Source organism: Mesoplodon bidens, assembly GCF_964165515.1.
Source record: "Mesoplodon bidens genome assembly, chromosome: 7".
NCBI lineage: Eukaryota > Metazoa > Chordata > Mammalia > Artiodactyla > Ziphiidae > Mesoplodon > Mesoplodon bidens.
In genome coordinates this window covers 103608265-103634536 of record NC_138164.1, presented here as the reverse complement: position 1 = coordinate 103634536, position 26272 = coordinate 103608265, and the positions used below count along the sequence as shown (strand labels likewise).

At 40.5% G+C, this 26272-nt stretch overlaps 2 protein-coding genes across 5 annotated transcripts in view; both read left to right on the top strand.

The window, feature by feature from the left end:
• Positions 1–14966, top strand: part of FNBP4 (formin binding protein 4) — a 39665-nt gene extending 24699 nt beyond the window's left edge. Inside the window, exons 15-17 of the mRNA XM_081240346.1 lie at positions 459–793; positions 11299–11456; positions 13883–14966. Of these exons, the coding sequence (XP_081096472.1) occupies positions 459–793; positions 11299–11456; positions 13883–13973 (584 nt within the window). The 3' untranslated portion in view covers positions 13974–14966. The remainder of the gene's footprint in view (positions 1–458; positions 794–11298; positions 11457–13882) is intronic.
• A 1766-nt stretch (positions 14967–16732) lies between these two features.
• Positions 16733–26272, top strand: part of AGBL2 (AGBL carboxypeptidase 2) — a 43619-nt gene continuing 34079 nt past the window's right edge. For 2 of the 4 annotated variants that reach the window (XM_081241489.1, XM_081241488.1), the window contains exons 1-6: positions 16733–17224; positions 17399–17534; positions 17824–17887; positions 18924–19058; positions 22144–22197; positions 22974–23159. In XM_081241489.1, coding sequence (XP_081097615.1) covers positions 17499–17534; positions 17824–17887; positions 18924–19058; positions 22144–22197; positions 22974–23159 — 475 coding nt within the window. In that variant the 5' untranslated portion in view covers positions 16733–17224; positions 17399–17498. Of the gene's footprint in view, positions 17225–17398; positions 17535–17823; positions 17888–18923; positions 19059–22143; positions 22198–22973; positions 23160–26272 lie in introns of those variants that run through there. The other 2 variants (XM_081241490.1, XM_081241491.1) reach the window with 2 other exon arrangements.

Sequence of the window (26272 nt, the reverse complement as noted above, 5' to 3'; positions counted from 1 at the left end):
TTTTGGGGGTTTTTTTGGTGTGTTTCTTGGCAGGGGGGTATATTAGAGAATCACTTTGTAGGTGATCTAACTCCCAGTTTCCTTTTCTCCTCCTCCTTGTTTTTGGCTTTGTCACAATGTCCTTTTTTTTTTTTTTTTTAAGATGTTGGGGGTAGGAGTTTGTTTATTTATTTATTTATGCTGTGTTGGGTCTTCGTTTCTGGGCTTTCTCTAGTTGTGGCAAGCAGGGGGCCACTTTTCATCGTGGTGCGCGGGCCTCTCACTGTCGCAGCCTCTCTTGTTGCGGAGCACAGGCTCCAGACGGAGCGGGCCTAGTTGCTCCGCGGCATGAGGGATCCTCCCAGACCAGGGCTCAAACCCGTGTCCCCTGCATTAGCAGGCAGATTCTCAACCACTGCGCCACCAGGGAAGCCCCACAAAGTCCTTTTTATAGTTTTATTTTATGTTTTCTGTTCTAGGTCACCAGGCAACAGGGATTGGACACCAAGCACTATCAGTTAGCCATCCAGCAATAGGAATGGGTCATCAGGCCAGAGGAATGAACCTACAGTCCAATTACTTAGGACTGGCATCAGCTCCTGCAATTATGAGCTATGCTGAGTGTTCCGTCCCAGTGGCAGTGACTGCTCCCACATTGCAGCCAGTCCAGGCCCGCAGCGCTGTGCCTGCCACCGCCATTATAGAACCACCGCCGCCGCCACCTCCTCCTCCCCCTCCTCCCCCGCCGCCACCACCACCACCGGCTCCCAAAATGCCAGCACCTGAGAAGACAAAAAAAGGAAAGAAAGATAAGGTAGAGTAAACCTCTCTTTAAATTTTAGTTTAAAATTTTTGTTTTATTGAGGTGATAAAGTATAAATTCAGTAGCACTTAGTATGTTCACACTGTGGTGTAACCACCACCTCTCTCTGGTTACATAACATTTTCATAACTCCAGAAGAGAACCCTGTACCCATTAAGCAGTCACACCTCATTACCCCCTTCCCCAAGTCTCTGGGAACTACCAGTTAGCTTTCTGTCTCCACCAGTTTACCTACTCTGGAGTTGTGCATATGTGAATTTGTGTGTCTGACTTGCTTCACTTAGCACAGTGCTTTGGGGGTTCATCCATGTTGTAGCTTGTATCAGTACTTTGTTCTTTTTATGGCTGTATGATATTCCATTGGGTGTATATACCACAGTTTGTTTATCCACTCATTCATTGATGGACATTTGGATTGTTTTATACTTCTTGGCTATTATGAACAGTATCTATGTAAACATGCATATGAGCACATGCATATTGAGTACTTATTTTCATTTCTTTTGTGTATATATATATTTAAGAGTGGAATTGCTGTATCATATGGTAATTCTGTGTGTAACTTTATGAGGAACCTTTTTTTCCACAGTGACTGAACCATTTTACATTACCATCAGCAACATACAAGGGTACTAATATCTCCAACTGTTCACCAACACTGGTTACATTCCACTTTCTAAAAAAATTATTATGTCAGTCTTGGCAGGTATGAAGTGGTATGTCATTGTGGGCTGTTTTTTTGTTTGTTTTTTTATTTGGCTGTGCCAGGTCTTCGTTGAGGCATGCGGGATCTTCATTGCCGCATGCAGGCTCCTTTAGTTGCGGCATGCGGGATCTAGTTCCCTGGGATCGAACTCCATGCCCCCTGCATTGGGAGCACAGTCTTAACCACTGACCACCAGGGAAGTCCCTCATGGTTTTGATTTCTGTTTCTCTAGTGACTTATTATGTTGAGCATCTTTTCATTTGCTTTTTGGCCATTTGTTTATCTTTTTTGGAGAAATGTCTGCTCAAGTCCTTTGACTCTCCAGTATTTTTTATTTGGGTTGTTTGTCTTTTTGTTATTGAATTGTAAGAGTTCCATATATATTCTAAATACAAGTCCCTTATAAGATACATAATTTGTGAATAGTTTCTCCCATCCTGTGTGTTGTCTTTTCACACTGATAGTGTCCTTTAGTACACTAAAGTTTTTAATTTTGATAAAGCCTAACTTACTTTCATTTTTTTAAATTTACTTATTTGTTTTATAATTTATTTTTGGCTGCATTGGGTCTTTGTTGCGCAGGGGCTTTCTCTAGTTGTGGCGAGTGGGGGCTACTCTTCGTTGCAGTGCACAGGCTTCTCATTGTGGTGGCTTCTCTTGTTGCGGAGCACGGGCTCTCGGTGTACGGGCTTCAGTAGTTGTGACTCTCGAGCTCTAGAGTGCAGGCTCAGTAGTTGTGGCACACGGGATTAGTTGCTCCATGGTATGTGGGATCTTCCCGGACCAGGGCTGGAACCCCTGTCCCCTGCATTGGCAAGTGGATTCTTAACCACTGCTCCACTAGGGAAGTCCTGCTTTCATTTTTGTTGTGCTTTTCATCATATCTAAGAATTCATTGCCAAATCCAAGGTCATGAAAATTTACCCCTATGTTTTCTTTTGAGTTTTGTAGTTTTAGCACCCGTTGTTGGTCCATTCAGTTAAAACTTTTTTTTTTTACATCTTTATTGGAGTATAATTGCTTTACAATGTTGTGTTAGTTTCTCCTGTTTAACAAAGTGCTATACATATACATATATCCCCATATCCCCTCCCTCTTGTGTCTCCCTCCCACCCTCCTTATCCCGCCCCTCTAGGTGGTCGCAAAGCACCGAGCTAATCTCCCTGTGCTACCCAGCTACTTCCCAGTAGCTAGCTATTTTACATTTGGTAGTGTACATACGTCAGTGCTATTCTCTTATGTCATCCCAGCTTACCCTTCCCCCTCCCCGTGTTCTCAAGTCCATTCTCTACATCTGTGTCTTTATTCCTCTCCTGCCCTTAGGTTCATCAGAACCCTTTTTTTTTTTAGATTCCATATTACATGTGTTAGCATATGGTATTTGTTTTTCTCTTTCTGATTTACTTCATTCTGTATGACAGACTCTAGGTCGATCCACCTCACTACAAATAACTCAATTTAGTTTTTTATGGCTGAGTAATATTCCATTGTATATATGTACCACATCTTCTTTATCCATTCATCTGTCGATGGACACTTAAGTTGCTTCCATGTCCTGGCTGTTGTAAATAGTGCTGCACTGCACATTGTGGTACATGACTCTTTTTGAATTATGGTTTTCTCGGTATATGCCCAGTAGTGGGATTGCTGGGTCATATGGTAGTTCTATTTTTAGTTTTTTAAGGAACCTCCATACTGTTCTCCATAGTGGCTGTATCCGTTTACATTCCCAGCAACAGTGGAGGAGGGTTCCCTTTTCTCCACACCCTCTCCAGCATTTGTTGTTTGTAGATTTTTTAATGATGGCCATTCTGACCGGTGTGAGGTGATAACCTCATTGTAGTTTTGCTTTGCATTTCTCTAATGATTAGTGATGTTGAGCATCTTTTCATGTGTTTGTTGGCAATCTGTATATCTTCTTTGGAGAAATGTCTATTTAGGTCTTCTGCCCATTTTTGGATTGGGTTGTTTGTTTTTTTGATATTGAGCTGCATGAGCTGCTTTTATATTTCGGAGATTAATCCTCTGTCAGTTGCTTCGTTTGCAAATAATTTCTCCCATTCTGAGGGATGTCTTTTTGTCTTATGGTTTCCTTTGCTGTGCAAACGCTTTCAAGTTTCATTAGGTTCCCTTTGTTTATTTTTGTTTCCATTTCTCTGCGAGGTGGGTCAGAAAGGATCTTGGCTGTGATTTATGTCATAGAGTGTTCTACCTGTGTTTTCCTTCAAGAGTTTTACAGTGTCTGGCCTTACATTTAGGTCTTTAATCCATTTTGAGTTTATTTTTGTGTATGGTATTGGAAGTGTTCTAATTTCATTCTTTTACATGTAGCTGTCCAGTTTTCCCAGCACCACTTATTGAAGAGCCTGTCTTTTCTCTACTGTATATTCTTGCCTCCTTTGTCAAATATAAGGTGACCATATGTGCATGGCTTTATCCCTAGGCTTTCTATCCTGTTCCATTGATCACTATTTCTGTTTTTGTGCCGGTACCATACTATCTTGGTTACTGTAGCTTTGTAGTATAGTCTGAAGTCAGGGAGCCTGATTCTTCCAACTCTTTTTCTTTCTCAAGATTGCTTTGGCTCTTCGGGGTCTTTTGTGTTTCCATACAAATTGTGAAATTTTTTGTTCTAGTTCTGTGAAAAATGCCATTGGTAGTTTGATAGGGATTGTATTGAATCTGTAGATTGCTTTGGGTAGTATAGTCATTTTCACAATGTTGATTCTTCCAGTCCAAGAACATGCATGGTATAGCTCTCCATCTGTTTGTATCATCTTTAAGTTGTTTCTTCAGTGTCTCATAGTTTTCTGCATACAGGTCTTTGTCTCCTTTGGTAGGTTTATTTCTTGGTGTCTTATTCTTTTCGTTGCAGTGGTAAATGGGAGTGTTTTCTTAATTTCACTTTCAGACTTTTCATCATTAGTGTATAAGAATGCAAGAGACATCTGTGTATTAATTTTATATCCTGCTACTCTACCAAATTCATTGATTAGCTCTAGTAGTTTTCTGGTAACATCTTTAGGATTTTCTAGGTATAGTATCGTGTCATCTGCAAACAGTGACAGTATTTTCAGTTAATTTTTGTATGGTGTCAAGTAGAGATCCTATTTCACTCTCTTGAGTGTGATACCCTGTTGTCCCAGCACCATTTGTTGAAGAGACCATTCTTTCCCCCATTGAATGGTAGACCTTATCTAAAATCAGTTCGCCATAAACATATGGGTTTATTCCATTGTTCTATATGCTAGCACCACATTGTTTTGATTACTATAACTTTGTGGTATGTTTTGAATTTGAGAAGTGTGAGTTCTCTGACTTAGTGCTTCTTTTTCAATATTGGCTCTTCAGGCCCCCTTGTAATTTCATGTGAATTTAAAGGTCAGCTTTTCCATTTCTACATAAAAGGCCAGTGGAATTTTGATAGGGATTGCATTTAACCTGTAGATTGCTTGGGTCTTATTACCTATTTAACAATATTGAGTCTTTCAGCCTGTGAGCACAGGATTCCTTTCCATTTATTTAGGTCTTTAATTTCTTTCAGCATTGTTTTATAATTTTCAGTGTACAACTCTTTCATCTCCTTAGCTAAATTTATTCTCAGGTATTTTATTCTTTCGTGTGCTATTTTAAGTGGTATGATTTTACCCTTTTATCCTTATGTAATGTCCTTCTTTATCTCTTTTAACAGTTTTTTACTTAATTTCTATTTTGTCTTGTAGTAATCCACTTACCCCTTCTTTCTCTTGGTTACAGTTTTCATGGAATGTGTTTTTCTGTCCTTTCACTTTAAACTTGTGTATGTCCTTAGATGTAAAATGAATTTCTTACAGACGTGATCAGTTTCAATTGCATTTTGTGTTTTTAATCCATTCTGCCAGTATTGTAACCAAAGAAAGTGGGGGTCCCAGCTGCTCACCACTCAGAAGCCAATAAAGAGGCAAGGTTGGCGGAAAGGGAAGTTTGCTTTATTTTCGATGCTGGCAACCCAGGGTGGGGAGGACCTCCTGTCCAGAGGCCGACTCCCCCCACTTACAGTCAGTGGACAAGAGCTTTCATAGGTGAAAGGAGGGGCTACAGGCAGAAACAGCACTGTCAGCTCTAACAGTCCATCTTGAAATTGGTCATGCGGTGGCCTGATCAGCATCATCGTGATTGTTTTAAGTGCAATTAATCTACAGTTCCAGGGTCAGTTTGTTCCCATTTCCTTGAGACCAGTTCTCGGAATTGTGGCAGCTTATGTCATGGCTACAGTCTGGTCATCATGTAGTTAACTTCTTCCACCTGGTGGGGGTTTCAGTATCTATAAGACAGCTCACAGGATGTGGCTCAGAATATTATCTATAGCCCTTGAGAAGGAACTAAAGGTCCTTAACTATGCTTAATGACTAAACAATTATTACTTGGTCTCATTTGACTGTTTTCCTTTGTTTCTGCATTTTCTCATTTCTCCAATGAAACTTTTTTTTTTTTTTTTGGCTGCGCTGCGCGGCATTTGGAATCTTAGTTCCCCAGCAAGGGATTGAACCTGTGCCCCCTGCAGTGGAAGCATGGAGTCTTAACCACTGGACCGCTAGGGAGGTCCCTAATTAAACTTATTCTTTGGCTGAAGTTTTTTCACAGACAAAAGGTAGGCCAAGGAAATGACGGGAAGGGACCATAGGGTCCTGCTCCATTGCAGTATGTGTTTTTTAGATTATAGAGTTTAATCCGTTTACATTAGTAAATTAATAATTTACTATAGTAATTACTGATAAGGAAGGATTTGGTATTCCTTTTGGTTGTTTTCTCTATGTCTTACTAGCTTTTTTGTCTCTCATTTCCTCTCTTACTGCCTTCCTTTATGTTTAGTTGATTTTTTTCAGTGACACATTTTGATTTCTTTTTCATTTCCTTTTGTGTATATTCTATATTTATTTTCTTTGTGGTTATTGTAGGAATTACATATAATATCTATTTTAAATTGATACAGTCATTTGCAGACAAAAACTCCTATACAGACGCACCTCCACTCTGTTATGTTATTGGTGTTACAGATTATATCTTTATATACTGTGTACCCATTAATGTAGACTTACAATTATTTTTTATGCTTTTGTCTTTTAAAATCTGTAGAATAAAAATTATGAACCAGTATCACAATAATACTGGTTTTTATGTTTGTCCTTGTTTTTACCTTTACCAGAGAACTTTATATTTTTGTATGACAAGTTACTATCTAGCATCTTTTCATTTCAGCTTGAAAGACATGCTTTAGCATTTCTCATAAGGCACATCTAGTGGTAATGAATTTTCTCAGCTTTTGTTTATCTAGGAATATCTTAGTTTTTGTCCCTCTTTTTTTTTTTTTTTTTACATTTATTTATTTATTTATATTTTGGGCTGCATTGGGTCTTCGTTGCTGTACGCGGGATTTCTCTAGTTGCAGCGAGTGGGCGTTACTCTTTGTTGCGGTGTGTGGGCTCTAGGCACACGGGCTTCAGTAGTTGTGGCTCACAGGCTCAGTAGTTGTGGCTTGCAGGCTCTAGAGCACAGGCTCAGTAGTTGTGGCATACGGGCTTAGTTGCTCCACAGCACGTGGGATCTTCCCGGTCCAGGGCTCGAACCTGTGTCCCCTGCATTGGCAAGCAGATTCTTAATCACTGCGCCACCAGGGAAGCCCCATTATTTCTTAAATAAGATCTTTGCCCTTTTCTCCTCCTGAGATTCCCATAATGCATATATTGGTCCATTTCATGATGTCGTATAAGTCACTTGGACTCTGTTCACTTTGCTTCATTCTTTTCCTTTTTACTCTTCAGACTCAATAACTTTGAATGACCTATCATCAATTTTGCTGATCTTTTTTTATGCCTATTGGAGTTTGTTGAAATAATGAATTTTCAATTCAGTTGATGTATTTTTCAGCTCCAGAATATTTCTTTGGTTCTTTTTAATAATAATAGCTGTCTCTTTGTTGATAGTCTCATTTTGTTCACGTCATTTTCCCGATTTCCTTTCATTCTTTGTGTTTTCCTTTAGTTCTTTGAGCACATTTAAGACAGTTGTTTTAAAGTCTTTGTCTAGTAAATCTGAAACCTTTCTTTCTTTCTTTCTTTCTTTCTTCCTTTCCTTTCTTTTCCTTCTTCTGCGCTGGGTCTTAGTCATGGCACATGGGATCTTTTAGTTGCGGCCTGCAAACTCTTAGTTGCAGCATGCATGTGGGATCTGGTTCCCCATCCAGGGATCGAACCTGGGCCCCCTGCATTGGGAGTGTGGAGTCTTACCTACTGGACCACCAGGGAAGTCCCAGCATGTGTTTGTATGCTTTGTGATCTTTGGTTGAAAACTGCACATTAGAGAAAATAACAAACTCTCCCAGTCTTTGCACACTGACTGTGTATGGAGGAAAACCTTCATTAATGAGTCCAACATGCAAGTGCAACATTTTTTCAGGCCTTTTCTGGGCATATGCGTTCCCTGGACATGTGCTTTTTTTTGTTTTCCTTTCCCCTTGTGTATTTACTTTCAGTTTCCCTAAGAGAGTCACACCTGCTTCTTCTGTGAGCCTTATATGTCCTGTTGTATTCCTCTGCCCATAATCTTTTGCCCCCATCTGTCCACATGACTTCTGTCCCACTGTGGTTTTCACATGCCGCAGCTCTTGCTACTGCCTTTCACGGTTTCCAACCTGAGACCCAAAATATGCCACCATTCCTGGCTGACCTCCAAGTTAAGACAGTATTGAAACGAGTCCCTAAGGCCACAGATAGTCTAGAACATATCAGCCATTCCAGTTATTTCCTTCCACCTGGAGAGGGAGAACTGAGAATTGGGCCATTTCATCCCAACTACATTGGGGAGGGTGTGGAACAAGGGCAAGCAAACATGCCACAAAATTTCCCGTTTTTATTGTGGGCTTTTCTTGATTGGGTGTTCCCTTGGTTGCTCAAGATCTTTGACTGGTTTCCAGAGTTCCCACAAAGCCATTTTAGTCAGTCTCTATTTGTTTATATAATATTTCCATGGGGAAACAAGGGCTTGGAGCTTCATAATCTGCCATCTTTCTGACATCATCCTCATGAACACTTTGAATGCCCTAAATTACCTAAAGAAACTTTCTCATCAGCTTTTCCCCTCCCAGTGAAGTGTCATAAAAAATCAACAGTGACAGAATAATGTCTTGAATTAGATTCTTGTCAGACAACTTACTCTACCACATACAGTTCTGAGCCAACATACTGTTGACCACCTACATGTCTTTACTTTGTTTACCAGTTCCACTACTGTTCATTCTTTTATAATTAGATTGTTAGAATGATCAGTGCTCAGGAATCATTTCTCTTATGAAGCCTTCCTTGGCGCCCTTCCTCCAGTCTTCCAAGAGAGATAATTACTTCGACCTCCATTCGTTCATCAAGTAATTTTTAGCCAATCATGCTTTTATAGTCATATAAATAATAGTTTTGAAAAGCCAGTATTCTACATTAGTATGTCATTTTTATGTACCTGTTATCTGAAAACAATGATCCATCTCTTTAGTGTTACAGGCCATTTTTTAAAGAATATAAGAGGGTGGGGGTGTGCCCTGGGATGAATTGGGAGATTGGGACTGACATATATACACTGATATGTATAAAATAGGTAACTAATAAGAACCTGCTGTATAGCACAGGGAACTCCACTTCCCTGTACAGTGGAAACTAACACATTGTAAAAAACTATACCCCAATTTAAATTTAAAAAAAAGAATATAAGATATATACTCAATACCTCTCATGTTCAAGAATATTTAAGACCAATATATATTTTCAGTCTTTTTGCTGAAGAGTTTTGTGTGCAGTTTACTAGAAAATAAACTAGAAAAAAAGGAATTCTAGCCATTTAATCTTTATTCCTCTGGCTGCAGTGTACCCATATTAAAAACATGTTCAAACAGCCAGTGCAACTCGGGATCCATGGTTTTGAATGTGATAGGCAGTACATAACTTCTGAAACATAAAGTACTTCCCCATGACAAATAGGAATGAAATGCCCTACAAATTTACAAAATCCTATGGAAGTCAGAATGAAAGCACAACGACTCTACCTAGATCTATGTTTTTTAATCATACTTGGAGATGTTCGGCGAGAGGTTATACCCCAGTGAGCCCTCTATGCACAGGTGACCATTACTTTTTACTTTTTTTTTTACTTTTTACTCAATTGGTTCCATGCTAACCCAGATGAGCTATGTTGGAGCTTGTTGGAAGGGTGTATATGCAGTGGGTCAGGTTGTACCACAGGTGAAATGACAGAATGGAATGTGGGAAGGTGTGTGGAGCAGAAGGTTTAAGCATTATAGATGGGCATTTCCCCAGAAGGTGAAAAACTGTCAGTGACAGTCAAAATAGGGTATTGAGCAGGGAGCCAAGTAATTTTAAAAGACTGAAAATATTAAGCTTATTTTCTCAACTCTTTTGGGGACTTAATCAAGAAATGTGTTTCTCTTTAAGTGCAGGCCGGAAAAAAAGCTTGGGTCCCTATACCCGATCCTCACAGGAGCACAGCACTCAGTCACACCTATCACTTGAGTGCCTGCTTGTCACGTTTAGAGTGTAACCTGGCCAAGTCTTCAAAACCGCAGGGATAAAAAGTGGTTCTTATCAATGCCTAATACAGTGTTTCTCTAAATTCAAAGAACTAATCACAAATATCAGCAGGTATGTTTTGAATACATACTGTGTCAGGCATTCTCTCTAGGAGCTTTGTATTCAGTAGCTAACCAACAAAATCTCTGCTTTTGTAGAGCTTTTCTGGTGGGCTTGGAGAGGGTACGGGGGGACTGGGTTGCAGAAACAGATAAGCAAATATATGTTCAGTGTTTAAAAATGCAATGAAAAAAAATGTAAGAGGACAGAAAGTGACCTTTGGGAGGTGGTACTGTTTCATATAGATAGGGTGGTCAGGGATGGCATCTTTGCTAAAGAGTGCCATTGATCAGAACTCTGAAGGTAGTGATAGAGCAAGCCATGTTGGATATGTAATAAATATCACAAGCTTTTTTTACTGTGAGATTATGTTTATTATAGGCAATTTAGAAAATGAAGTTAAGCTGATAGAAAAATTTATTATTGTATCTCCTCTTAGAACTAATCTCATCATTAATGTTTTGATATACCTCTTTGCTTTTTTCATATTTAATAGTTGCCTTTGACTCTGTTGGCTCTTTCCAGCAAAGCTGGTCATTTGTTTCTCAGCACTGTGTTTCACTTGATGTGAACACTGCATCCATTTAAAATTGTAAAAATGTACACTGTGATTCTTTTTTCCTTTTTCTTAAAAAACTATTTATTTATTTTGCCTGCGCTGTGTCTTAGTTGTTGCTCACAGGATCTTTAGTTGCAGCATGCACACTCTTAGTTTCGGCGTGCATGCAGGATTTAGATCCCCGACCAGGGATCAAACCCAGGCCCCCTGCATTGGGAGCATGGGGTCTTACCCACTGGACCACCAGGGAAGTCCCGGGTACACTGTAATTCTGAGAAAATGAGACAAGGGCAAGAGTTTTGAATTTCATAGAATAAGGCTAAAGGAAATGTTTCTGACCTGATATCATAAAACACCACATTTACACTTTTTAGATTTTTAACCAAGCTTTAAGTTTATAGTTGGTAGAAATTTCTGGCAAGAACTTAGAATGGTATTTATTTTTGGTGTTTCTGTTCCTTTAATTTTGAAGTTCACTTATTCCTTAGAACTAAGGAAAAGATCCTGATCTCATGTGAAGGACTCATTCCCTCGTTTTATGTATTATATTCGTTTGTTACAGGCAAAGAAGAGTAAAACCAAAATGCCATCTCTGGTAAAGAAGTGGCAGAGTATCCAGCGTGAGTTAGATGAAGAGGAGAACTCTAGTTCCAGTGAAGAGGACCGAGAATCAACCGCACAGAAGCGAATTGAAGAGTGGAAACAGCAGCAGCTGGTCAGGTAAAAGAAAGAACCATAGATGGGGCGGATAGTGGTGGTTGTAGCTGTGGTTTTAGAGCCATCACGTTCTTAAAATCATAGCCCTTAATTTGATTCCTTTACAGACTTACCTAAGTAGTTTTTAGTTCATAGAAATGTTTATTTCCCTATAAAAATTATAGTCTAGCCTTTTTCAAAATCAGAAACATCAAATTGTAGTACTTCCCACTGATTGTTCCTCTTAGGCAAAGAGCTATCTTAACCCTGAGCATATGGGGAAAAATAGTCATCCCCATTTACCATGTAGCTCCAAGAGACTCTTATGTGAAATGAGCAACTTTCTTTGAATGCAACTAATTGCTCAGTTGTCATGCGTAACTTGGAACATACTCCTCTCATAAATGGTGCCGGATTTCAAGTTCATCTCTGTTAGGTTCTAGCTTATCATTACTTCTGGTTCTTGCACTTGCAACCTCCATAAATGCAGTACTTATGAAAATATTTGGGGGAGTTCCCTGGCGGTCCAGTGGTTAGGGCTCTGCGCTTTCACTGCTGAGGGCCCGGGTTCAGTCCCTGGTCGGGGAAAGATCCTGCACGGCATGGCCAAAAGAAAAAAAAAAAAAAAAAAAATGGGAGAGGATAGCCATCTTTGCTTCATAATTCAAAACATTTTCATTCTTAGATCCATAAACACTAATTGGAGTAGTCATTCCAGTTAATTTTTTTGTTCCTAAAATATCTATTTCTCTCCAGCCACTACACACCTGCTTTCAGCATTTGTCCCACTTATGAACCTTATCAAATAAATTTTAGCATGTAGCAGTATAAAACTTGAAAGGTTTCTAAGGAAAATGTGATGGTCCCAGTTCTTGTTACAAAATATTGGGTGAAGGAGGTTGTTCAGATTTATTTATTTTATTTATTTTTGGCTGTGTTGGGTCTTAGCTGCAGCACACAGGATCTTTGTTGAGGCATGTGGGCTCTTTCGTTGCGGCGCGAGGGCTTCTCTCTAGTTGGGGCATACTCGTTTTCTCTTCTCTAGTTGTGGTGCGCGGGTTCCAGAGCACGTGGGCTCTGTAGTTTGCGGCGTACGGGCTCTAGTTAAGGTGTACGAACTCAGTAGTTGTGGCACTCGGGCTTAGTTGCCCCGCAGCATGTGGGATCTTAGTTCCCTGACCAGGGATCGAACCCACATCCCCTGCATTGTAAGGCGGATTCTTTACCACTGGACCACCAGGGAAGTCCCAGGTGGTTCTTTTCAATGAGAGTACTGTATTTCCTTTTTGACCTTACATTTCCTTACTTTTACAAGAATGTGTTGTTTTCCTTCAGTATGTTCACTCATCAGTCTTGAATTTGAGAAGATTCATCTAGATTATGGTCCTCTTATCACTCATAGTCTGAGATTTTACTTATCCAGTCAATTTTACCATCACAGTTAGAATCTACAGTGCCTCTGTCTCTTTGCATTTATCTGATTGTATAATATTGGGAAGCGGTAGTGAAGATGTTGTCTCCAGACTTTTTTTTTTACTTCCTTGAAAGGAGATGCACTGTTTTGGGCAACACAATAAGAAAACTGAGGGATGGTATTAGTGATAATTTATTTAACTTTTGTATCATCCTTGTAGATTATTCTTCAGCTTTCTTACTATTTTAATCTTTTTTTAATATTGCTGGGAATTGAGTAATAATTAATTCCTACAATGATGAAATAGCAAACTATTTCAAGATGATCGGAAGTCACAAAGATTCTGTAATTAATCTTAGCTTATTTTAGGTTTATAAAAGGGCCTAACACACCTATTCTGGTAACTGTAAGTTACAATCTGAGTTTTTGTTTGTTTTTGCCGTGCTGCGAAGCTTGTGGGATTGAACCCAGGCCCTCGTCAGTGAGAGCATGTAGTCCTAACTACTGTACCACCAGGGCATTCCCTAGAATCTGAGTCTTAATCGTTTTTATAAATGACTGAATAAGCCATGAGAGATCAATCCTAATTAGAACTGATCAAAAGAGAGTCTCAAAAACATTAGGTCCAAGGGTCCCTGATGGTATGTTAAGAGTTAAATATATCTTCCTATGTGTTAAATATATCTAAGGTAAAGAATCATAACTCGTAAGGGCCAAGAAATACTTTTACAAGAATGTGTTAATTTCCTTCAGTATGGCTTCAGTGGTTACTGGGGAGATATAAAAACAAATATGCACTTACATATAAATAAAACTATAGAGAAGAGTGCTTTGTATGTGTTTGGTTTACCTATCAATTAAGAAATTTGATGAAGAATAACGCTGGTAGTTAGCTGAGAAACTTGAAACATTTTCATGAATATAGATAACATATATCACATTTTCGGTTTCAGTTAGCTTTTATTTGCTAGGAAATAAACACTTTCGTTCTTTTTCTTTCCAGTGAAGTAATTTAATCTGTACGTTGTTTTCACAGTGGCATGGCAGAGAGAAATGCTAATTTTGAAGCCCTTCCTGAAGATTGGCGAGCAAGACTGAAGAGAAGAAAAATGGCTCCAAACACATAGTTTTTTAAATTGTTTAAATTTTTATTACCGTTTTTTTTTTGTTTTTGTTTTGTTTTTTTAATCATTTCAGAGTCTTAACCAGTCTTACTGTTGTCAATAAACTATAAATGTTATGAGGGAGAGCATATGAATTTTCTGGGCAAGAGTATACACGTATGAAATTGCCACATTTGTGAAATGTAATTTTTCTGTTTTGCTGAAAGGTGAGGTGACTGAATGCTTTGACCTGGCTGCCTTTATTCTCACACTGGCAAACTCAGCATGTTAGGTACATTAACCTCATCAATCTGGAACATGTGGCTCATGAGTATGACACCTCTGTAGAGGACTCACTAATGAAAAGTGAAGGATTTTCCTGCCTCATAGAGGCTCTTGTAGTTCCTAGTGTGGCACTCTCTCTCTCATTAACTTCTTCAGAACAAGTGCAATTAAGAAAGCAGCTCTATATTTTGCCTTGCTTACCTGGGATTATAGGAATCTCTTTCTGACCTCTTCCTCTAGTCTGCCACCCCTAAAGTGCTGAGATATATCAAGTCGTTCACCTTGTGCTAACAGATGGCCACACTCTTCAGAGTATTCTTTCTCACAAATTCTAGAACCGATAAAGATAGCTCAGTCATTTCACATACTAGGTGGCATATTTAAATTACAATATAGGTGGCAGCAGCAGCAGGTGTTTGTGTCTTTGATTTTGAGAATTTCCCCCTCACATATGTGGCAGTAAATGTAACAAAAGCCACTGTATGTATTGATGTGTTTCCATTGTCTTACCTTGGTCCAAAGTTCACCTTCCATTTATGTGTGAATGTATTCTCCATAAAATTCCAGTATTTAAAAAGCAGTTTACTGTTCTGTACTTTCTATTGTATCACAATCAGGTAAAAGTCACTTTAAACTGAAGAAAAAGCAAATTGTGTTTTAAAGATGTTTGTATTTCTCCAGTTTCTGACCTTGTAAATTTGTATATATGCACTAATAAAGCTTTTTTTATACTTCTGATTGGTTATTCTTTTGCTCCTGTTTTGCCTGTTAACTCCACGATTATGTAACCAAGACTTACTTTAAGTCAATTGTTTTTTCTAATCAAGTATAGTGTAAGGTATGTGCAAACATTGAAGAACAGCTCCAGGAAAAAAAGCATCAGGATCTTGAGCCCGTTGTTGGGTGCGAGGACGGGGTTAGAAAAACAGCCCTCTAGTACCAGAAGGTACGGTGTGACTTAAATTTTGGAGCTTGTAGTCTATAATATTAGCTAGTGTTTTGGCCTACTTAAATCCTGGAAATGATGTAATGTGGCTAATATTGTGAAAAAAATGAAGGTGCTTTATATTTTTTCCACTAATTAGAAAAGTTATGTATACTTAGAGTCATGTAAAGTTAACCAAAGACAACAATAGTTAGAATTTTATTCTAGTATATTTATATGCATATAATTGTCTAATCAGTGTCATGTATGCTTGTGTTGGTTTTTTTTTTTTTTTTTTTTTTTTTTTTGCGGTACGCGGGCCTCTCACTGTTGTGGCCTCTCCCGTTGCGGAGCACAGGCTCTGGACGCGCAGGCTCAGCGGCCATGGCCCACGGGCCCAGCCGCTCCATGGCATGCGGGATCCTCCCGGACCGGGGCACGAACCCGTGTCCCCTGCATTGGTAGGCGGACTCTCAACCACTGTGCCACCAGGGAAGCCCGTGTGTTGGTTTTTTACCATTATGTATTTAGGTGACCGTTTTGTATATAAATTGTTTTTCTGGGCTTTCCTGGTGGCGCATTGGTTAAGAATCCACCTGCCCAAGGCAGGGGACACGGGTTTGATCCCTGGTCTGGGAGGATCCCACATGCTGCAGAGCAGCTAAGCCCGTGCACCACAGCTGCTGAGCCTGTGCTCTAGAGTCTGCGAGCCACAACTACTGAGCCCTCGTACCTGGAGCCCATGCTCCCAGGGGGGAGGCCACTGCAATGGGAAGCCCACGCACTGCAACAGGGAGTGGCCCCTGCTCGCTGCAGCTAGAGAAAGACCACACGCTGCAGCGAAGACCCAATGCAGGAAAGATAATCAAATTCTTAAAAATGTAGCATAAAATTTTAAAAAATAAAATTGTTTTTCTTGTAATTTGCGTAGAGCATATTTCTGGAAATAGAGGCTGTCAACTAGCCATTAAAGCTTTTGCTTTAAGTGCCTAACAGTTTTCCAGACTTCTAGGAATTGGTACAGGGACGAAGTGCCTTTGTCCCTCTCCTGCCAGAAGGCGTTTTTTAGAATCTGACAATATGATAGTCAAAATGTGTGGTTTTAATTTACTAACTTGTATGTTTTCAATGTAGGAGGTAATTTTTCAATTCTAACTATGGGATGGAGAGAAGGTGAAAGAGGGGAAGCGGCTCCGTTTGAGCAATACTCAACAGTTTCCTAAAGCTGAGGAACAGCTGCTTTTTTGTTGTTTTGGGCCTGGCCACGGGGCATGCGGGATCTTAGTTCCCCAACCAGCGATCGAGTCCGTATCCCCTGCAGTGTAAGCACGGAGTCTCAAACACTGGACCACCAGGGAAGTCCCCATCAATGCAATTTCTAATCCCCAGAAGCCAGGCTACAATACTGTATGAAAGGAGGAATGAGTGAATCCTTGGTACCTGAGCGCCAGTCTTCGACTTTTCTCCGGTTCCCCACCCCTTCCTCGGAGGCGGAGCCTCGCTCTCCGGAAGCGCCCAGCAGCCTCGCCCTCCCGCTTCCGTGTCGTGGTTGCTAGGCTACTGGGGCCCTAGTGGAAAGCAGTGTCCCGTGAGCGTGACGAGCGTGTCTTGTGGTCGGCGCGCGACTGGTTCTCTACCTGCGGACCGTGTCCCCGACCTCGCTCACGCTCCTCTGTCGCCACAGGCTCCGTACGCACCCCTGCTGCCCCGGACGGGCCGGGGCGCGGAGGCGGTAGCAACCTTCCCTCTGCAGTTGTAGGAGATCTCTACGCCACGTCCCGCGACTCTCCGGGAAACTGCCCTTCGCCACCTTCTTCCTGACCAGGAAGCCCTGAATCCCTGAATTCCGTTTTCAGAGCCCACTCTCCGGGCTCCTGACCTTTCTTTTCCACCCACCCCGAGACGACTGCGCCGGACCCCTCATCCTCTTTTCTTTCACTTTCCTGAGGCGACCTGGTGGGGGGCATCTCCCTCACTGGGGGGGAAAGAAGAATGGGGCCAGCAGGGGTCCTGGCGCCCCGGGAGGAGGAGGCTGGAAGACTAGCCGCTCTCCCAAATTCTTCAGGTGCGCATCCGGGCCTCGTGGCGGGTCCTTGTTTATCTGAGGAGAGGTTGGGTTGGCAGGGAAGACGGAGCGGTACCGCAGGGTTTCCTAAAGTAGCGTGGGAGCTGCGAAGCGGAGGAAGGGGACGTGGGTGAATTTCTACAGTTTCTCAGTTGTCCTGCTCTGGTTTTTTAGCTTCTCCTATGTAATCAACTGCCCTTTTGGAAATTGGGCAAGGATTGTTGCTGGATGCCGGTGTCACTGACTGGTCTTCAGCATACCATGCAGAAGTAACATGTTCCCAGCTTTGGAAACAGAGCTAAAGCAGCAGGTCGGTACACACTCCTCTCCAGGCACTCCACAGAAATCCAGTACTAGATCCGAAGGTATATTCTGGTGGCAACTTTTTCTGGCTGGAGATCTTGATCCCAAAAATAGAATAATTTGCACAAATGTCTTTCACATGGTTTGTTTACAGAAGTTCTAAGGTATAGTGTCCTCTGCAACAATGTTTGTGTACTTTTGTGAAGAGTCAGTATTATTCTTACAACAGGCTGTTATAATAATTCTCTACAATTATGAAAGCACTTTCCTGATTGAGATGGCCTGTCGTTTCACAGACTCTTTCTGAGCCCTATGAAGACTTTATGTGCCATCACCTCCAGTACTATGGCTACTTTAAAGGTAATATCTCATTCTTATCTAGCATCACCTGGGTTCATGAAGTAAATTGTTTGATCAACTGAGAGAGTTGTGCTTGGATAAACTGATGAATTTTCCCAGCACCACCATTAGTGAAAGAACTTCCTTTCCCTACTGATATGCTGTGTTACCTCTGTTGCGTGTCCATTTATACAAGGGTCTGTTTGTCTGTCCTTGCACCAATACCACCCTTTCTTAATGACACCACATGGCATTAAAATAGTCTTGCTATCTGGAAAGACATGTCCTCCCATAATGTCATTCTTCAAAAGTGTCTTGGCTATTCTTACCTTTTAATATAATTTTAGAATTGGCTTGTGATGCTTAAAAAAAAATATGGGATTACACTGAATCTATAGATCAAATTTGACAAGAAATGAGAATTTTCCGATACCAGGTTCTCCCATCTATTAATATAGTCTAATTCTCTAATTTACTTCGGTCCTCCTTAATGTCTCCCAATAAGATTTATAATTTTTTTCATAGAACTGCATATTTCTATGCTATTATAAGTGGTATCTTTTTAAATTTTGATCTTCTAACTTTGCTCCTGGTATTTAGAAATAAAATGTAGGTTTTTATATTGATTTTATTTCTATCAACCTTGTTAGACTTCCTTATTAACTATTTCATTTTGTAATTTGTTGAAAACTGAATTATTTCCAGTTCACCGGATTCAGCAGAGCCCTCAGGACAAAGCAGCTCCCACTCTGAGTGTTCCACTTTCACTCTGAGTACTTGCCTTCACTTGGTCATATAGCTGCCTCCCAATTTTCCACTTTACCATACTGCTTCTCAAGTCTTCTCCTCAGCATGAAATGGAGAAAATGATGTTTAATTCACATAAATTGGAATGTGAAAGCTCTTTGGAAAATGGGTTGTATTCATTGTAAAGTCCTGTGGTGGCAGGTGGTGACTAGGAGGAGGTTTGCTAGTAGTAGTGGTTTGGGTGTTGACCAACATGTGGGAGGTGATGAACTAGCCTTCCAGCACGTTTCATTAAACTACCTATTCTTAGCTGAGAGGGGCAGTTTACCAAACTCTGCTATGCACCAGCATGTTTGGAAGAAGAATACTCGATACCTGTTGAGTGGCTCTTTTGGGGAAACAGAGGATTTGATACCGGACCCCTTGCAAAAGGAGAAGCGTCTGTGTGAGTAATAATCAGTGTTGTATGACCCCCAGAACCCTCATGTCCTTGAGCAACAGCTCCTGGTGTTCAGGAGAACGTAGCCTAACGTGGGAGAAGCCAAGGGAGCAGCCTTGGCCACTGTTTCTGACATCACTCAAAAATGTTCTCTCTTGGGGCTTCCTTGGTGGCGCAGTGGTTAAGAATCCGCCTGCCAACACAGGAGACACGGCTTCGAGTCCTGGTCCGGGAAGATCCCACATGCCGCGGAGCAACTGAGCCCGTGTGCCACAACTACTGAAGCCTGCACTCTAGAGCCCGCGAGCCACAACTACTGAGCCCGCACACCTAGAGCCCATGCCCTGCAACAAGAGAAGCCACCGCAGTGAGAAGCCCGCGCACTACAATGAAGAGTAGCACCCGTTCGCCACAACTAAAGAAAGCCCGTGTGCAGCAACAAAGACCCAACACAGCCAAAATAAATAAATTTTTTTAATGTTCTCTCTTAAAAAAGAAAGAAAGAAATTTTTTAAATGAAAAGAAAAATAACAAAACAAAAAATATTCTCTCTAGATCTGCTTTGGATTGAAGGTTTAAATTAAAATACTGTGCATTCTGGATGATCTTCCTCCAAATTGTTAGAAAATTTGTTAAAACTCCTTGGTCAAGAGTAACACATTGATTTTTTTCATGCAGTTTTGATGGATATATTAAGGCTCTTTGCATAAGAGTGGTGGAAACCAATTACAACCAGCTTAAGTAAAAATAATTTTTTACAGGGATTCCACAAGTTTCTTCTGGAATCCAAGGGTAGGAATGCAGTTGAATTTCTCCCTCAGTACATATCCAACCAAACATCAGTTCACTTCTCTTTACTTGCACGTCCTTCCCCCACCCCATCCCTCCCCCAGCTACCATCATCTCACTATTGAAACAGCCTCATAATTGGTCTCTTGGCTTCTCTTGTTCCATGATGCCCCCTTCCAATCCATTTTCCACACAGCAGTGTTCTTTTTTATGTGCAAATCTGATTGTGTCCCTTTTCTAGTTAAAAATCTATGAATGACATAAGACCCAAAAGCCATAAAATATAACACTGATAATTTTTACACCAAAAATTTAAATTTCTGTATAGAAAAAATACCATTAGTAAAGGAAAATAATTGGAAAAAAATTTTGTGACAAATATGTCAAAGGATTAATTTCCTTAACATAATAACTCTTACAAATCAATATGTAAAAGATGACCAAGTAGAAAAATGGACAAAGGACATGAGCAAGGAGTTCATAGAAAAGAAAACACAGCCAACAAAATTTATGAAAAGATGCTCAGTTTCACCTCTAATTAAAGATACAAATCAGTATGTCAAGGTACCATTTTTAAATTATGAGATTGGGACAAAAAAAATTTTTTTTTCGGTCAGGAGGTGGGAGAACACTCTCCCACACTGATGTTAGGAATGTGAATAGATAAGATTTTTTAGAAAGGCAGTTTGGCAATAGGTGGAAAATGTAAAATGGTACTTAACCTTTGATGTAGCAATTCCATTTTCATTTACAAATATGTATCTTATATTTTTGCTCATCCCAGTGCCCAGAAGGCTTTTCCATTCTGTGTCCCAGAGCTCCTGGCAGGGAATAGAAAGGCAAGGGTTGAGCAAAGGAGACTGTTAGGATGGAATGGCTCAGGAGCCAGCTGACGGCCCCCCTTCAGCTTCCTCCTGCCCCATTTGCTGACACTTGAAATAACATTGATAAGAAACAATTGCCAGTCTTAATATAATAAAAAACGTAAAATGCAAAGTCAGCCGCTAGAGGTAACACAACAATGTAAATGAATTTTAGTTAGAGTATAACTGATAACCTGACACCTTTTTCCCCCCCTGTTTTGATCATTGGAGTAAGGAAGATAGTTTTCTTTATCTTTGTAGCAAAGCATTTATTATGTTGTTATTGTTTTTTAAACCAGAAAAGTACAAAGGAGGTAAAAAGGAATGAGTTATAATGTGCTTGTTTCAAAAAAAAAAAGAAGAGAAGGAAAGGAAGGAACAAACGAACGAAGGAAAGAAACCAAAAAAGAAAGAAAAGGAAATATATGTATAAGATTAGAAAATTCAAATGGTAGGAGAAAAACACAAAAGGAAATTAAGAGCCCTCCCTGCCCCACCCTTAATATAGCCACTATTGTAATCATTTTTTTCAGGAAAAAGAAAATATATCCTCAAGTGTCTATATATTTTTTCTTCTTAATTGCTCATAGGGATCCTATACATAATCTTTGATTTTTTTTTTTGTTTAAAAATAGAGCCTTGGGGCTTCCCTGGTGGCTCAGTGGTTGGGAGTCCGCCTGCTGATGCAGGGGACACGGGTTCGTGCCCCGGTCCGGGAAGGTCCCACATGCCGCGGAGCATCTGGGCCCGTGAGCCATGGCCGCTGGGCCTGCGCGTCCGGAGCCTGTGCTCCGCAGCAGGAGAGGCCACAACAGTGAGAGGCCCGCGTAACGCCAAAAAAAAAAAAAAAATAGAGCCTTTTCATATGAGCACAAGAAACATCTACCTCATTCTTTTAGACCACCTACAGTATTCCATCTCATTAACATGTCATAATTATTTTAACTTCTCTTTTGTTGGATGCTTTGGTTGTTTGCACATTTTTATTATTTGAACATTACTGCAGTGAGCATCTTTGTATATGTATCTTGACGAGCTTTTGTTAAGAAAATCTATAAAGTAATTTCTAGCCGTGGGATTGCCCAATCAAGGGTTTGGGTGTTTTAGATCTTACTAGACACTGCCAAATTTCTTTCCAGAAAGTTTGCACCAATTTGCCTTTTTGTCAGCAAGTTATGAGAGTACTTGTTTACTTACACCTTTGCCAGGGTGAGTGTGAAAACATAAATGTTTTTCCTGTCTGTTAGGTAAAAAACTGTTATCTCCTTGTCATTTTGATTTACATTTCTTTATGAGTGAGATTGAGCCGCTTTACCATCTTTTCAAATGTTGCCTTTTCCCCCTGCATTAAACAGTGGGGGAAATATTTTAGACACAGAAATGCAGGGGCAGGAAAAAGATCCATCGGACCAACCATACCTCTTCCTTCCTCTTTCTAGGGCCTACCTGTCTATCTTCAACTGTGCACAGACAGATAGAAGCTGTGAGCAGAGGTATTTCCTGTCCTTCCAGACCAGAAAACGGAAACTCCTTTACGGGAATGTCTCTCCCTCCTGCTCTCCCCACCAGAGCTGGGAGTTACCACCCTAGGGGCCTTCAGCCTTTCCTTCCTCTTTCCCTTTCTCTTCATTCTTCCTCTCGTTTCCTTTTTTTCCCCCTTTCTCCTTGAACGCCCTTGTTTTCCTCCCTTTTCTCCCATTCTTTATTTCCCAGCAACTCCTCTCTCTCTCCTGCCCCTGCTCACTCCTCTGCCCCTATCCACCTCCCTGTTTTGTAAGTCTCTCTGTCCTTTGAATGGTTGTATTATGAACTTGAAATTTAATTTGTAGATTGTTTCACTGTAGTTAATAAAGTTTTATGCACTTTTTTTCTAAAATGCTAGTGGTTGAATTGAAAGTTTTCTTTTTTTGCCTCTCTCTAGACAAAAATAATAACACACGTTAAGTAACTTTTATTTGTAACCCACTGTTGAAATGTCTTTGACCCATTAACGCTGATTTTAAAAAAAGAAAACAGTTTCTTCTCACTTACTCTACAGCTTTACATTTACATGTTTAACAGACTAAGGCAGAATTTTAACTTAACATTTTATAGTTTTGATGCCGTCATCCTGTACTAAATCTCTTTGAAGGAGAAACATGTCATAGGGTTGCGTATCTGTGCTAATATATTAATACAGTGCTTAAACTTACATATTTGTTATAGTTGAGCGGTTAAGTGCCCAAGGAAGAAAAGGAAGCTGTTCACTCATTCCCTTTCCCTTTGGCAGATTCCCTTATGCTGAGTTCACCACTTCTTAAGAGCAGACAGCTTCTTCATGATAACCTTGGTGAAGTAAACTCACGTCTTCGAGAACCCCGAGATCTCTTTGCTTTTTTCTCCAGCAGTGGGCCACTGCAGGCTCCAAGATGGCCAATAGAATGTGAGGTCATCAAGGAGAACGTTCATCATATTGGTAATGTGACTTACGTGTCATGGTCTTGCCGTTCTGACAGCCTATATTAGAGTTTTAAGTTCTACATACCAAAGTACAAGGCGGGACAGATTCACCATCTGTTAGCTCACTCTTAAAATGTTTAAGCTCTGGGAAACTGGTATATACTCAACAAAGTCAAAAGTTACACTAATGTATAAACTAGAATGCTTCTGAGTTTATTGGAATGGGAGGATACCTTTCTAGAGGCCAAAATATATCAATACTTAAATCTGTTTTCTAGATTATTCCCATTTCAGTATGTTTGGTTGCGTTTGATAAAAGTTGTATTTTTACCAGCTTTGGTATAATTGATGAACACCATGTATATAATACCAGAATGTAGTTTTTACTGGGATTTTTCCCACAGTTTTATTGAGATATAATTGACATAAAACATTGTATTACTTTAAGGTGTACAATATATATTGCAAAATGACTTTCACAGTAAGTCTAGTTAACATCCATCAACTCACATGGTTACATTTTTTTTCTTGTGATGAGAACTTTTTTTTTTTTTTTTTTTTTTTTGCGGTAGGCGGGCCTCTCACTGTTGTGCCCTCTCCCGTTGCGGAGCACAGGCTCCGGACGCGCAGGCTCAGCGGCCACGGCTCACGGGCCCAGCCGCTCCGCGGCATGTGGGATCTTCCCGGAACGGGGCACGAACCCGTGTCCCCTGCATCGGCAGGCGGACTCTCAACCACTGCGCCACCAGGGAAGCCCAATGAGAACTTTTAAGATTTAACCTCATAGGGCTTCCCTGGTGGCGCAGTGGTTGAGAGTCCGCCTGCCGATGCAGGGGACACGGGTTCGTGCCCCGGTCCGGGAAGATCCCACATGCCGCGGAGCGGCTGGGCCCGTGAGCCGTGGCCGCTGAGCCTGCGCGTCCGGAGCCTGTGCTCCGCAACGGGAGAGGGCACAACAGTGAGAGGCCCGCCTACCGCAAAAAAAAAAAAAAAAAGATTTACCCTCATAGCGACAGAAGAGTTTCCAACTAACTCTATCAACCAAATTTTAAAAAAATTTTTATTGGAATATAGTTGATTTACAATGTTGTGTTAGTTTCAGATGTACAGCAAAGTGAATCAGTTATACATATACATATATCCACTCTTTTTTTTTTTAGATTCTTTTCCCATATAGGCCATTACAGAGTATTGAGTAGAGTTCCCCGTGCTATACAGCAGGTCCTTATTAGTTACCTATTTTATGTATAATATGTGTGTATTATGTGTGTATATGTCAGTCCCAATCTCCCAATTTATCCCTTCCCCCACTTATCCTCTGGTAACCATAAGTTTGTTTTCTACATCCGTGACTCTACTTCTGTTTTGTAAATAAGTTCATTTGTACCCCTTTTTTAAATATATTCCACATATAAGCGATATCATATGATATTTGTCTTTCTGTGTCTGACTTCATTCAATATGACGGTCCATCCATGTTGCTGCAAATGGCATTATTTTTATGGCTGAGTAATATTCTTTTTTATGGCTGAGTAATATTCCATTGTATATATATACCACATCTTCTTTATCCATTCCTCTGTTGATGGACTTTAGTTTGCTTCCATGACCTGGCTATTGTAAATAGTGCTGCAGTGAACATTGTGGTGCATGTATCATTTCAAATTAAGGTTTTCTCCAGGTATATGCCCAGGAGTGAGATTGCTGGGTCATATGGTAGTTCTATTGTTAATTTATAAGGAACCTCCGTACTGTTCTCCATAGTGGCTGTACCAACTGACATTCCCAGCAACAATGTAGGAGGGTTCCCTTTTCTCCACACCCTCTCTATATTGTTTGTAGATTTTTTATGATGGCCATTCTGACTGGTGTGAGGTGATACCTCATTGTAGTTTTGATTTGCATTTCTCTAATGATTAGTGATGTTGAGCATCCTTTCATGTGTTTGTTGGCAATCTGTATATCTTCTTTGGAGAAATGTCTGTTTAGGTCTTCTGCCCATTTCTGGATAGGGTTATTTGTTTTTTTGATATTGAGCTGCATAAGCTGCTTATAAATTTTGGAGATTAATCCTTTGTCAGTTGCTTCATTTGCAAATATTTTCTCGCATTCTGAGGGTTGTCTGTTCATCTTGTTTATGGTTTCCTTTCTGTGCAAAAGCTTTTAAGTTTCATTAGGTCCCATTTGTTTATTTTTGTGTTTATTTTTGTTTTTATTTCCATTTCTGTAGGAGGTGGGTCAAAAAGGATCTTGCTCTGATTTATGTCATAGAGTGTTCTGCTTATGTTTTCCACCAAGACTTTTATAGTGTCTGGCCTTACATTTAGGTCTTTAATCCATTTTGAGTTTATTTTTGGTATGGTGTTAGGAAGTGTTCTAATTTCATTCTTTTACATGTAGCTGTCCAGTTTTCCCAGCACCACTTATTGAAGAGGCTGTCTTTTCTCCATTGTATGTTCTCGCCTCCTTTGTCAAAGATAAGGTGACCATATGTGCATGGCTTTATCTCTGGGCTTTCTATCCTGTTCCACTGATCACTATTTTCTGGTTTTGTGCCAGTACCATACTGTCTTGATTACTGTAGCTTTGTAGTATAGTCTGAAGTCAGGGAGCCTGATTCCTCCAGCTCTGTTTTTCTTTCTCAAGATTGCTTTGGGGGCTTCCCTGATGGCGCAGTGGTTGGGAGTCTGCTTGCCGATGCTGGGGGCGTGGGTTCGTGCCCTGGTCCGGGAGGATCCCGCGTGCCATGGAGTGGCTGGGCCCATGAGCCATGGCCGCTGGGCCTGCGCATCCGGAGCCTGTGCTCCGCAGCGGGAGGGGCCGCAGCGGTGAGAGGCCTGCGTAGCACACACACACACACACACACAAAAAGATTGCTTTGGCTCTTCGGGGTCTTTTGTGTTTCCATACAAATTGTGAAATTTTTTGTTCTAGTTCTGTGAAAAATGCCATTGGTAGTTTGATAAGGATTGCATTGAATCTGTAGATTGCTTTGGGTAGTATAGTCATTTTCACAATGTTGATTCTTCCAATCCAAGAACATGGAATATCTTTCCATCTGTTTGTATCGTCTTTAATTCCTTTCATCAGTGTCTTATAGTTTTCTTCATACAGATCTTTTGCCTCCTT